The sequence below is a fragment of the Puma concolor genome, chromosome C1 (assembly GCF_028749965.1).
Source record: "Puma concolor isolate L17-30 chromosome C1, mPumCon1.1.hap2, whole genome shotgun sequence".
NCBI classification, from domain to species: domain Eukaryota; kingdom Metazoa; phylum Chordata; class Mammalia; order Carnivora; family Felidae; genus Puma; species Puma concolor.
This window is the reverse complement of record NC_141674.1, coordinates 42,780,599-42,794,345: the sequence shown is the minus strand read 5'-3', so window position 1 is coordinate 42,794,345 and position 13,747 is coordinate 42,780,599. Positions and strand designations below refer to the sequence as shown.

The 13,747-nt window shown below is 36.4% G+C and overlaps 1 protein-coding gene across 2 annotated transcripts in view; it reads right to left on the bottom strand.

Annotated features, from left to right (window-relative positions):
* The window catches only part of ZYG11A (zyg-11 family member A, cell cycle regulator), a 76,967-nt gene that overhangs the window by 25,841 nt on the left and 37,379 nt on the right, over positions 1-13,747 (bottom strand). For both annotated transcript variants that reach the window (XM_025912162.2, XM_086716993.1), the window contains exons 4-6: positions 5,062-5,202; positions 2,310-2,486; positions 191-255 (exon numbers count right to left, since the gene is read on the bottom strand). In XM_025912162.2, the coding sequence (XP_025767947.1) occupies positions 191-255; positions 2,310-2,486; positions 5,062-5,202 (383 nt within the window). The remainder of the gene's footprint in view (positions 1-190; positions 256-2,309; positions 2,487-5,061; positions 5,203-13,747) is intronic.

Sequence of the window (13,747 nt, the reverse complement as noted above, 5' to 3'; positions counted from 1 at the left end):
ATTTTTTCAAGGGTCATCTGTAGGGTACTTCTAATCACCTCTGTGGAAGAGGCTCAACAGAACATTCTCCTCAAACACCTTAGCCCAGCCTTAATCAAACCCTTGCTAATAAGCTAATAACCAAAGCCAACAATGTTCAGAGTAACACTAGTCAACACCCCAAAATCAGATGACCAAGTTTTATACTTGCCTGTCAAATGGAACATCCACAAGAATCCTGGAATTGGTTAAGGAGAGAAGACAATTCTTCTGTAACTTTAAGGGAATAAAGAAAAATAATTTTGAGCAAAGGTATACCCCATTCTAAATAAAGATTCTAGGCATTTACTGAGAGCTCACTGTGTACCTGCCTCTGTGTACTTCCAAGTTCATTTAATCTTACTCTGTCACATTTACCTCTGCCTAAAGAACAATCCTCCCCCTACCTTTTTTTTTTTTTGACAAAGTGGGGTCTTTTCTCCTGAACCCCAATGGCCTGACTATGGGTCAGTCTAAATCAATTACCTGAAGCCTGGGCCATCTACAAATGTCCTTACCAGATCTCTCATAACTATGTGATAGAGTTATACCTGCTACCTAAGACCAGCAGGGATGAAACTGGGCCATTAGAGACAGGAAAGAAAGAGAAAGCCTCATGGGAAAGCTGTAGGAATAGAAAAACATACCATTTCTTTGAAAGGCCATAATAAGTAGGCCTGTATGACTGAAGTAGTTTAAGAGGCAGGGCCAGCAAGCCTGAAATGCCAACAGGAACTGGGCAGTAACAAACAAGTGAAGTGATGCCTTCATGTAGGAATTAACTGATGCCTTCATGTAGGAATTAACACCATGTAGGAATTAACACCAAACTGTGAAGGAGCTTCCAACTTCTCAACAGAAAGTAGAAATAGATTTTTTTTTTTTTAATGAGGAAAAACCACCTTCCTTATTGTATTTAAAAAATTTTACATTTTAAGTACATACTTCAATTAGATTTGACAAATTGATACAGCTGTGTAACCACTACCATCCACCATCACCATAGTTAAGATAAAAAATATTTCCATTACCCCAAAGAGTTGCACTGCATGACCTTCCAGTCAATCTTAACCTCACAGGCTTCAACCCCAGAAAATTACACTGTCCTAAGAGACTAATCTTTTCTCAAGTTTCACATAAATGGAATCATATGTTATCTACTCTTCTGTGTCTGGCTTATTTTGCTCAGTATATAATGTTTTTGAGATTCATCCATATTGCACATGAGTACTTTTTTCCTTTTTATTGCCAAATAGTATTTTTCTATATGAACATACCACAATTTATCTATTCATCTGTTGCTGAACAACTGAAAAGTTTTCAGTTTTAGGAGATATATTATCAATAAAGATATTATTAACATTCATGTAGAAGTCTTTGTATGAATATATGATTTCATTTCTCTAGTAGTGGAATGACTAGGTAGTGTAGAAGGTATATGTCTAACTTTGTAAGCCAGCGTCAAACTGGTAATTGCATCATTTTACATTCTTAACATCAATATGAGAATCTCAGTTGCTCCACACCCCTGCCAACACTTTTAATTTCAACCAATGTAGTGTGTAGTAGTACTGGGTATGCAGTGGTATCTCAATGTGGTTTTAATAACTAAACACACTGAGCATCTTTTCACATACTCATTTGTCATCTGCATGTATTCTTGGGTAAAGTGCTCAAATCTTTTGCCTTTTAAAAAAATTGGTTTATCTTGTGTTACTAAGAGGTTTTTTTAAATATTTTCTATAAAAGTCTTTTCTCATATATACAAAATAAACATTTTTCCCAGCCCACAGCTCACCCTTTTCAATTTGTGTGTGTGTGAGAAGCTTATTTTGATGAATTCTAAATTTATTATTTTTCTTTCATGATGTGTGTTTTTTGTATCCTAAGAAAACTTTGCCTACTTCAAGGTCACAAATATTTTCTCCTATGTTTTCTTCTACAAGTTTTAGGGTTTTACCTTTTATATTTAGATCTATGATTCAATTCAAGTTAACTTTCACATATGATGTTAAGCTTATAACGATGTACTGAAGTGTTAACAGTACATGAGTTTCTGGGTAACTGGTTTTTGAGAAATTTTAAAAATTTGAACCCAACTGCTTATCCAAATTTGCTATTTTTTTCTATAACAAATATAAATTCCTTATTTATTTTCTCTCTCATTCTTTCAGGTAGGATGAAAAATTAAAAGAAAATAGTGCTAAAACTAATAATAACTAATACTAATAACTTTTTTCATGTATTTGCCCTGAAGTAAGAAGCACAGTCAAGTATTCAATTCAAATTACCTGCTGGTAATGGGGGAAATTTTTCAGAGCCTTGAAAAGCAGACAGGTGACCTCTGACAACAGACGAACAGGCATCCCCCTGGCCAGGCCCTGGCGTGTTAAGTTGAGGGCGCAAGCACTGGCTGTGAACTGCACTGGCAAATCCAATGGATGATTCCTCATTCCTACAGCCACAAGCTGAAGATGAACTTGTTTTTAGTGGCATATGACAACATTAGCATTCTTTAAACTGTCTTTTTTTGTGTTAATTGGCAAAAATATCTGTTTATTGGGCCAGAAAGTAACAGATTTTCCCTATCCTCAGCATTTATTATTTTAGGACACCAGCAATACCTTCCAATCCAAATGCAGCCATTAACTAGCTCTGTGACTAAAGGCAAGTCACTTCCCTTCTTTGGACTTCTGTTTCCTCAGTAATTTCATAATCCTTTATCGAACCTCACTCCATACAAAGCATTGTGATAAGCACTACAGGGGACACAAACATGAATCACTTACACCCTAATTCCTTAACATAAAGCCTTGTGAGAAAAATAAGGTATGTAAACAAAGGATACTGTGAGGGCTATCAAAACATGAAACTGGAAAAAAGAAAGTATCATAAAAGAAGTATACATAAAGTGCTGCCTAAGGTCACTGTGGAGGGAGCAATCATTTCTGGTATGGAATCAGAAGACTTCATTCAGAGAGCACATTTAAGCAGGGTTGCAGCTAAGATTTGGACAGAATAAGATGGAGGTAGGGATGAAATGAAGAGGAGATTCCCAAGGAAGGGAAAGGTGATAAGGAAATACACAAAATAAACAAAAGGATGGGATGAATCCATTAGCGGAGGAGAAAATTTGAATTTAACAGAATTTTGAAAGCATTTGAAAAATGGTAAAGCATAACATTAGAAAGGTAACTGGAAGACAAACTGTGAAAGACCTACAACACTCATGTAAAATGGAGGTGCCATTCTAACCTTAGACCACCCCTGCTCTAACATTTAAGGACAAAGCAATCTGTTTTGTCTATCCAACAGGGATAATAGTCATCCCTATCTACCTCAGAAACTAGTCTGCTGATACTTGCATGAACCATGATTTTAAGAGACCAGAGCCCCTCACTCTGACAGCTGCATGAAGTAATGGAGCCTAGAGACAGACACAGACCTGGGACACATTCTACTAGAGAAAAAAATGACTGTTGTCTATATTGCTAAACTCCTCCTAGGATTTCATTGGATTGCCATCATCTGCAAATTAAATATGCAGAAATAATAAAAAAAAACCCATGGTTTTCAAAAATCATAGAATCTTTGATATGAAATGGACTTTTAGAACACCAAATTCAGTATCATTACAAATGGGAAAAGTCCAGAATTTTTTCTCTTTATACAGTGCTGCTTTTAGGTTATGAACAAATCTAATCTCGCATGAAGCAGAAATATCCGTATTTTTAAGGAAATGCAAAGAATTACAAATAATAAAGACACAGTGACTTTAAGACTCTTCATTTCCACGTTACATTTCACTCTAAATAACTGCAGTTTTCTTTCCCAAACCACTTAATACTTCCAATAACATTTAAAATAAATTCATTCTGTAGGGGCGCCTGGGCAGCCTCAGTCAGTTAAGCGTCCAACTTTGGCTCAGGTCATGATCTCACGGATCATGAGTTTGAGCCCCACATCGGGCTCTCCACTCTTAGCACAGAGCCCGCTTCAGATCCTCTGTCTTCCTCTCTCTCTCAAAAATAAATAAACATAAAAATAAAAAAAAAATTCATTCTTCTGTAAACCAAAGCCTGGACCTACCAATACTGGTAATTTTACTTTATTCACAAAATACTTTAAATGGTAGATTTGGCCACCTTCAATTATTACATTTTGCTCTGTTCTTGTTGGAGATACTGATGTTTTCTTTTAGAAAACCAGAGGTTAGATTTTAAAGAGTAAACAAATGGAGTGCCTGGGTGGCTCAGTCGGTTAAGTGTCTGACTTTGGCTCAAGTCATGATCTCGCAGTTCGTGAGTTTGAGCCCCGTGTTGGGCTCTGTGCTGACAGCTCAGACTTTGGAGCCTGCTTTGGATTCTGTGTCTCCCTCTGTGTCTGCCCCTCGTCCACTCACACTCTGTCTCTGTCTCTCTCAAAAATAAGTAAACATTTGAGGCGCCTGGGTGGCGCAGTCGGTTAAGCGTCCGACTTCAGCCAGGTCACGATCTCGCGGTCCGTGAGTTCGAGCCCCGCGTCAGGCTCTGGGCTGATGGCTCAGAGCCTGGAGCCTGTTTCAGATCCTGTGTCTCCCTCTCTCTCTGCCCCTCCCCCGTTCATGCTCTGTCTCTCTCTGTCCCAAAAATAAATAAACGTTGAAAAAAAAAAAATTAAAAATAAGTAAACATTTAAAAAACATTATTTTTTTAAATAAAAAACAAAGAGTAACCAAATGAATGAATGAATAAGAAACAACATTTAGGGCAAAGTGACTTTGTGTTTATAAATTATATCTCTTATTGTAGGCAAAATAGTACAGTGCTCCTATAGACCCTTCTCAGGTAAAATCAAAACGCTGGATGATTCTAATTGATTCAGATGCTCAAAATGAGAAATGGTCTAGTAGTTAAGTCTAACATTGTTTTCCTTTCTCTGTGAGGGTACTGTGGCTCACTATAGAATAAGGCATATAAATTATTGCAATCAGTGTTTTGTGAACACCTTTAATGAACTAAGCAAAAAGTGGTAACAAAAACTACCTTTCTGAGGTATAGTTACCTTTAAAATCGCAGGCATGGTTACCTGCATTGAAAACGTCTCTGTGAAGAGCCTGTAAAGGGCTTCCTTCATAAAACATGACCTATTCCTGTATCGACTCAGTGCTTCTGAAATCTGGCTCATATTGGCTCCTCCAGCAACCTGAAAAACAAAAATATTACCAATAGGTTTCACTACTCAGGTTTTTAAGGGGTTTTGAGTGTTAGAAACAATGACAGGTATTCAATTCAGTGTTCCAGGTGCTTTACAAAGTTACTCTTATTGAATTCTAAGTCTAATAGGTAAATGGTCTCCTCAATCCCATTTTTACAGATGGGGTCAGAGAGATGAAGTATGGTGCTAATTTTAACAAACCAATTCAGTGATGGAGCTAAACTGAAATGCCATCTCCCTACAACTATATTACAGTTAAGACTTCAAAAAAAAAAAAAAGACTTCAATTGAATAATGGGTGGCATATAAATTTTTAAACAATCAATAACCATGACTGCATATGTTTTCTAAGTACTCATATAGAATAAATTAGGTAATAAGAGAAAGGTAAAAGGCCACATAAAATAACTAAAATGGAAGGGAAAAGGACTTTTTTGTAGTATTACTTTTTATTTATTAAATATTAACACAATTCTTTCTTGCTACCACCTAAATAATAACTTTTAAAAATCTACATATAGACTTTGGGTCTGGAGGATAATGGTACCCCCCCCATGATCCAAAACATAAATAAGGAATGCAAATAAAACTAAGTATGACCCAATTTTCAGCATTCCTGGGTAGTGGAGAAGAAAATAAAGGGGAAAATTCAGAATCTTGTAAAATGAAAACAATCCCCTGTCCACTCTACCATGACCAGTGATATCATTATCACTGAAGAAACCTCACATCACTGATTGACATCACTAATGGACAATGCTTCTGAAGTAGGAACTATGTCCATTAAATACCAAAAAATAAAAAATTCAAACCAATTCCATATATAGCTATTTATAAGAAATTTCTAAGCAGCATATCTACACATTTCATCCGAGAAAAATTCTTCCTATAAACCAACAACAAATCAGAAGAAAATTTTACACAGCACTAATCTGAATTAAATATTCTCCAAAAGCATTTGGGGATATGAAAAAATACCCTCAATGAAAAGATGAGACAATGGTTGCTTACACTCAGGAAAGAAAAAGACAAAATCATATCAAATATAAAAACTAAGTTACAAGGCACCCAAGGAAGCGTGGATTTGAATCAAAATTTAGTAATGGAAAGAAATGCAAGAAAACAAAATTTTTTAAAAAGAAAGAAGTACAGGGGCTCCTGGGTGGCTCAGTTGGTTAAGGGTCCAGCTCTTGACTTCGGCTCAAGTCATGCTCTCACGGTGCATGGGTTCAAGCACCAGATTGTACTCTGTTGGTGGTACAGAGCCTACTTGGGAGTCTTTCTCTCCCTCTCTTCTGCCCCTCGTCCACCCTCTGCTCATGTGCTCTGTCTCTCTCTCTCTCTGTCTCTCAAAATAAATAAATAAACTTAAAACAAAAAGAAAGAAAAAAGTACAAATGGTCTAAGATTGAGTGTTGTTATGGAAAAAAGACAAAGAAGATCCAAGATGTATATATTTGAAGGTCCTTACGGGAAAACTAATATTTAAAACTATTATCTAGAAAAACTTTCCAGAAATAATTTTTAAAAAGACCTAAATCAATACATTGAAAGGATCCACCCAGTACCAGGGACAACTAACTGAGATCGTCTGAGACATATCAGAGTACAAAGATTAAATTTAAAGATAAAGAAAAAAACAATCTGCAGTGCTTCCACATAAAAAGATCAAATAAATAACACAGAGAATTAGACTGTCATGGAACTTAAAAAGCAACATACAAAGCAAGTCAACAGTGGAGAATTTTCAAGAAACCAGGAAAGAAAAGGGTAAAAAAGGAGTTTGTATCCAGCCAAGCTATACTTCAAATATCAAGGTTATAAAAATATAAAATACTGAATAATAAGAACTCAGAGAATAGGACACAAATTCCTTCCTGGAAAATCTGCTAGAGAGTAAGTTTCATACAGTAACCAAGAGATGACGGAGGTAACTCTAGCAAAAGGACAGATGGTGAACATTTAACATATTTAATCATAGATCTGTGTCCCCACATAGTCAACAAGTACATTGGGAAATTATCTGTCTGATATAACTATGTCAGAACCCAGGAGTTTATCAAAGGCTTGCAATTTCCCAGAGAAGCCTTAGACAGGAAATTGTGATTCGTTTCCATCTATTTCAGCTCTTAGCACAGTAACAGCTGTCCACCCCCACCCATCAGCCCCCAGAAATACATCCAGGGCAGCATGCACTTGGCTTGTGGGAGCCAAGAAAGGAAAAAGGATCATGACTCCCAATTATCAGGGATATGTGTTCTGATCACAGAATGCTGCTTCTGAGAACAGGGTACAGGACGCAGGTGAGAAGCCACTATTGCTGCATCTCTCCCTCCAACCAAACTGACTTCCAGGGAAGTTAAAGGGCCAGTGTCCTTTATATCCCCCTTGTCTTCCTTTTACTCTTTTTCTAATTTGGGAAGCCAGACACTAAAGACTAAAACATTCAAAACAAATGCATACACAGAGAAAATTCCAAAGTGACTGCACAGACCCAAGAAAGATTCAGAGAAGACCTAAAAAGACCTTTAAGTTTATACTTCAGGTTGGTATCTGGCACAGGTCAAAACAAAAACAAACACAGTAACAAAACAGCCAACCCTAGGGAAAGGAGACAATCTAATTTCTAGAGCTACCATATTATAAGTTTCAAATGTCCAGCTTTTAACAAGAAAAAAAATCACAAGGCATACAAACAATTAAGTATGGCTCATTTGAAAGAAAAAGGAATCAACAGAAACTGTCCCTATAAAAAAAAAAACCAGATGGCAAATCTACTAGGAAAGACTTCTAGACAACTGTCTTGCAGATGTTCAAAGAACTAAAGGAAGATATACATAAAGTCAAGGAAATGATGCATGAGCAAAAGAGAAAAAAATCAATACAGACAGAAATCATAAAAAAGAAAAAGAAGGGGTACATGGGTGGCTCAGTCAGTTAAGCATCCAACATCAGCTCAGGTCATGATCTTACGGTTCGTGGGTTCAAGCCCCGCGTCAGGCTCTCTGCTGACAGATCAGAGCTTGGAGCCTGCTTTGGATTCTGTGTTTCCCTCTCTCTCTGTCCCTAACCTGCTCACACTCTGTCTCTCTCTCTCTCTCTCTCTCAAAAATAAGCAAATATTTAAAAAAATTTTTTTAAAAAAAGGAAAAAGAAAAGAAATTCTTGAGCTGAAAAGTACAATAACTGAAACGAAAACTTCACTAGAGGGATTCAAAGGCAGATTTCACCAGACAGAAGAATCAACCAATTCGAAAGCAGGACAACAGAAATGAGTAGTCGGAGGAACAAAAAACAAAAAGATGAAAAAAAAATGTGAAGAGACTCTCAGGAACCTATGAAATACCAAGGAGCAGACCAAACTACACATTGTGGGCATCCCAGAAGAAGACAAAGAGAGGGGCTGAGAGAATATCTGAAGAAAATATGACTGAAAAATTCCCAAATTTGATTAAAGACATTAATATAAATATCCTAGGAAATCTAAAGTAAGATGAACTCAAGAATACTCACACCAAGACACATTATAATCAAATTTTTGAAGGCTAAAGACAAAGAAAATCTTGGAAGCAGCAAGAGAAGCAAAGCATCATACATAAGGGATCCCTGATGAGATTATCTGCAGATTTCTCATCAGAAACTTTAAAGGGCAGAAGACAGTGGGAAAAGATATGTTTGAATTGTTAAAAGAAAAAAACCCCTGTTAACCAAGAATCCTATATCCAGCAAAACTGTCCTTCAAATGTAAGGGAGAAATCAAGACATTCCCAGATAAAAAAAGTTGAAGAAATTCATTATCACTAAACCTGTCCTGTAAGAAATGCTCAAAGGAGTCCTGCAGAGTAAAATAAAGTAACACTAGACAGTAATAAGCCATCTGAGGTAATAAAGATCTCAACAGAGGTATATACATGGTCCATTTTAAAAAACTAGTGATATATTGGGGCACCTGGGTGGCTCAGTCAGTTAAGCGTCCAACGTTGTCTCAGGTCATGATCTCTCTGGTTCATGAGTTCGAGCCCCACATAAGGCTCTGTGCTGACAGCTCAGAATCTGGAGCCTGTTTTTGATTCTGTGTCTCCCTCCTTCTCTGTCCCTCCCCCACTCGTGTTCTGTCTCTGTCTCAAAAATAAATAAACACTAAAACAAAAACAAAACAAAACAAAACTAGTGATATATTAACACTGGTTTGTAGGAGCACCTGGCTGGCTAAGTTGGTACAGTATGTGACTCTTGATCTCAGGGTCATGAGTTCAAGCCCCATGTTGGGTGTAGAGATTACTCAAAAAAAAAAAAAAAAAAAAAAAACCCACAAAAAAACCACAAAAACTGGTTTGTAACTTTTTGTTTTCTACATGATTTAAGAAACGAATACATTTGCTAAAAAAAAAATTATTACTCTAAAAGCTAGTGTTATTATAACTTGAATTATCAATTTTTACACTCTGGGGCAAAAAATGCATAATGATATAATTTGGGGATATCATTGATTAAAAGGGGTGAGAATGGAGATGTAAATGAGCAGTGTTTTAGGTCACTGAAGTGAAGCTGATACTCAAATTGGAGTATTGTGACTTTAGGATATCAAATGTAATCTCCACAATAACCACAAAGAAAACTGTTACAGAAAATACACAAAAGGAAATGAGAAAGGAGTTTAAACATTTCATTATAAAAAAATCAGCTGAACAAAAGGAAAATAGTAATGCAGGAGATGAGGAACAAAAAAAGCTGCAAAACATATAGAAACCAAAGAGCAAAATGACAGAAGTCCCTCCTTATCACTAATTACTTTAAATGTAGATGGATTAAATGCTACAGTCAAAAGACAAAGATTGGAAGAATGAATTAAACATATGATCCAACTATACACTATCTACAAGAGACTCACTGCAGATCCAAAGACATAGCTAGATGGAAAATGAAAGGATGGAAAAAAACATTCCATGCAAATATAACCAAAAGACAGCAGGGGTGACTATACTACTGTCAGACAAAATAGACTTTAAAATCAGAAGAGGTTACAAGAGACAAAGCAAGACATTATATATCAATAAAAGGTGCAGTACAGCAAGAAGATATAATAAGTATACACACTGATGTATCTAATGACAGACTATTAAAACATATGACACATAGGGGCACCTGGATGGCTCAGTCAGTTCAGCATCCAACTCTTGATTTCAGCTTAGGTCATGATCTCACGGTGGTGAGATAGAGCCCTGCATCAGGCTCTGCTCTGAGCATGGAACCTGCTTAAGATTCTCTTTCTACTTCTCCCTCTGCCCCTCCCTTTGCCAGCTCATGCTCTCTCTCTCTCTCTCTCTAAAAACAAAACAAACCAAAAACATGACACAAAAACTGACAGAATTAAAGGGAGAAACAGACATTTCTACAATAATGGAGACTTCAATAACCCATTCCATAATGGATAGAACCAGACAGAAGTAAGGAAACAAAGGACTTAACACAATAAACCAATTAGATCTAACAGACATAAGCAAAACACTCTACCCAACGATACCAGCATCCACAGCCTTTAAGGTGCACGTGGGACTTTTCCAGGATAGACCATGTGTCAGAGCAGAAATTAGGTCTCTACAGATTTTTAAAAACAGATATCATACAAAGTGTCTTTTCTGACAACAAGATGAAGTTAGAAATAATAGAAGTAAAACTGGAAAATTTACAAATTTATGGAAATTAGATAACACACTCTTAAATAACCAATGGATCAAATCAGAAATCACAGGGAAATTAGAAAATATTTAAAGGCAAATAAAAACAAAAACACAGAATACTAAACATGGTAGGACCCAGGGAAAGCAGTGCTAAGAGGGAAATTTATAGCTATAATGTTTACATTAAGAAAACAAGATGCAGGGGCGCCTGGGTGGCTCAGTCAGTTGAGCGTCCGACTTCGGCTCAGGTCACGATCTTACGGTTCGGGAGTTCAAGCCCCGCGTTGGGCTCTGTGCTAACAGCTCAGAGCCTGGAGCCCGTTTCAGATTCTGTGTCTCCCTCTCTCTGCCCCTCCCCTGTTCATGCTCTGTCTCTCTCTGTCTCAAAAATAAATAAACATTAAAAAAAAAAAAAGAAAAAAAAAGAAAACAAGATGGGGTGCCTGGATGGCTCAGTCGGTTAAGCGTCAGACTACAGCTCAGGTCATGATCACACAATTCATGAGTTTGAGCCCTGCACTGGTCTCTCTGCTGTCGGCACAGAGCCCGCTTCGGATCCTTTGACTCCTCTCTCTCTGCCCTTGCCCTGCTCACTTTCTTTCTCTCTCAAAATAAATATATAAACTTAAAAAAAAAGAAAAAAGAGAAGAAAACAAGAAGAGGCACCTGGGTGACTTAGTTAAGTGTCTGACTCTTGATTTCAGCTCAGGCCATGACCTTGCAGTTCGTGAGATCAAGTCTTGCATTGTACAGAGCCTGCTTGGAATTCTCTGTCTCTCCTCTGCTTGCACCTACTCTCTCTCTCTCTTTCTCTCTTCTTTACTTTTCCCTCTCTTTCAAAATAAATAAACTTAGAAAGAGAGAAGAACAATAAAAACAAGAAAAAATCAAGTCAACAACTTATCTTTACAACTTAAGGAACAAGAAAAAGAACAAATTAAACCCAAAGCTAGCAGAATGAAGGAAATAATAATGATTATAGCAGAAATAAATGAAATACAGAATAGACAAATAGAGTAATTTAGTAAAACCAAAAGTTGGTTCTTTGAACAAATGAAATTAACAAACCACTAGCTCCCAGATGGATTAAGAAAAAAAGACAGAACTCAAAATACTAAAATCTGAAATGAATGTGGGAACATTCCTAGTAATCACAAAGAAATTTAAAAAAATTTTAAGAATACTATGAACAGTTATGCCCCAGCAAATTGAGTAACTTAGATGAAATAGGCAAGTTTCAAGAAACACAACACTTAACAAGACTAAATCCTGAAGAAATGGAAATTTTTTTTTTAATTTTTTTTTTTAACGTTTATTTATTTTTGAGACAGAGAGAGACAGAGCATGAACGGGGGAGGGGCAGAGAGAGAGGGAGACACAGAATCGGAAACAGGCTCCAGGCTCTGAGCCATCAGCCCAGAGCCTGACGCGGGGCTCGAACTCACGGACCGCGAGATCGTGACCTGGCTGAAGTCGGACACTTAACCGACTGCGCCACCCAGGCGCCCCAAGAAATGGAAATTTTAAGAGACCTGTAACTTAGTAAGGACATAGGATCAGTAATTAAAGATCTCCTCACAAACAGAAGTCCTAGATCTGATGGCTTTGTTAATAAATTCTACCAAACATTTAAGAAGTGATATCTATCCTTCTCAAAGGTTAAAAATTGAAGAAAAACCCTTCCTAAGTCATTCTATGAGGCTAGCATTACCCTGATACCAAAACCAGAAAAAGATACAAGAAAACTAAAGATAAATACACTTAAAGAACAGTGATTCAAAATTCAACAAAATATAAGCAAACTACATACAGAAGCGTATGAAATGGATTATATACCATGGCCAAGTGAGATTTATTCCTGGAATGCAAGGATGGCTTAACATATGGAAATTGATTAGTATAACACACATTAACAGAATGAAGGGAAAAAACATAATTATTTCAATTAACATAGAAAAAACACTTGACAACACCCTTTCATGGCAAAAACACTCAATAAACTGGAATTCAAAGGAAATTACCTCAACTTAATAAAAGCCATGTATAAAAAACCTGCAGTGAACATCATATTCAATGGTGGAAGACTGGAAGCATTTATTCTAAGATCAAGAACAGACAAGGATACCTACTTTCATGACTTCTACTGAACATAGTACTGGAAGTCCTAGCTAGAGTAATCAGGCAAGAAAATGAAACAAATGACATCCAAATTGCAAAGGAAAAAGTAAAATTATCTTTGTTTGCAGGTAATATAAACTTATATGCAGAAACCCCTTAAAGATTCCACACACACACAAAAAGCTATTAGCACTAATAAAGAAAACTAAAAAGAATCACAGGACACAAAGTCAACAAGCAAAAATCAGCCACATTTCTATACAATAACAATGAACAATCTGCAAAGGAAATTATGAAAATAATTCCATTTACAATAATATAATAAAGTACTTAGGAATTAACCCAGGAGGTGACTTATATGGTGAAAACTACAAAACACTACTAAAAGATATTAAAGGCATAAAAACAGACATATATACCAATGGAATAGAATAGAAAGCCCCCAAATAATCCTTACTATATATGGTCAAATGACTTTTACAAGGATGCCATGATCATTCAACAAGGAAAGCACAATCTTTTCAAGAAATTGTGCTGAGTAAACTGGATATGCATATGCAAAAGACTAAAGTTGGAGGCTCTTACTTTATATATAAAAAAATTAAAATGGATCAAAGACCTAAATGTAAGACCTAAAACTATAAAACTCTTAAAAGGATACACAGGGCAAAAACTTCATGACAATGGATTTGGCAATGACTTATTGCATAGGATACCAAAGACAGGCAACAAAA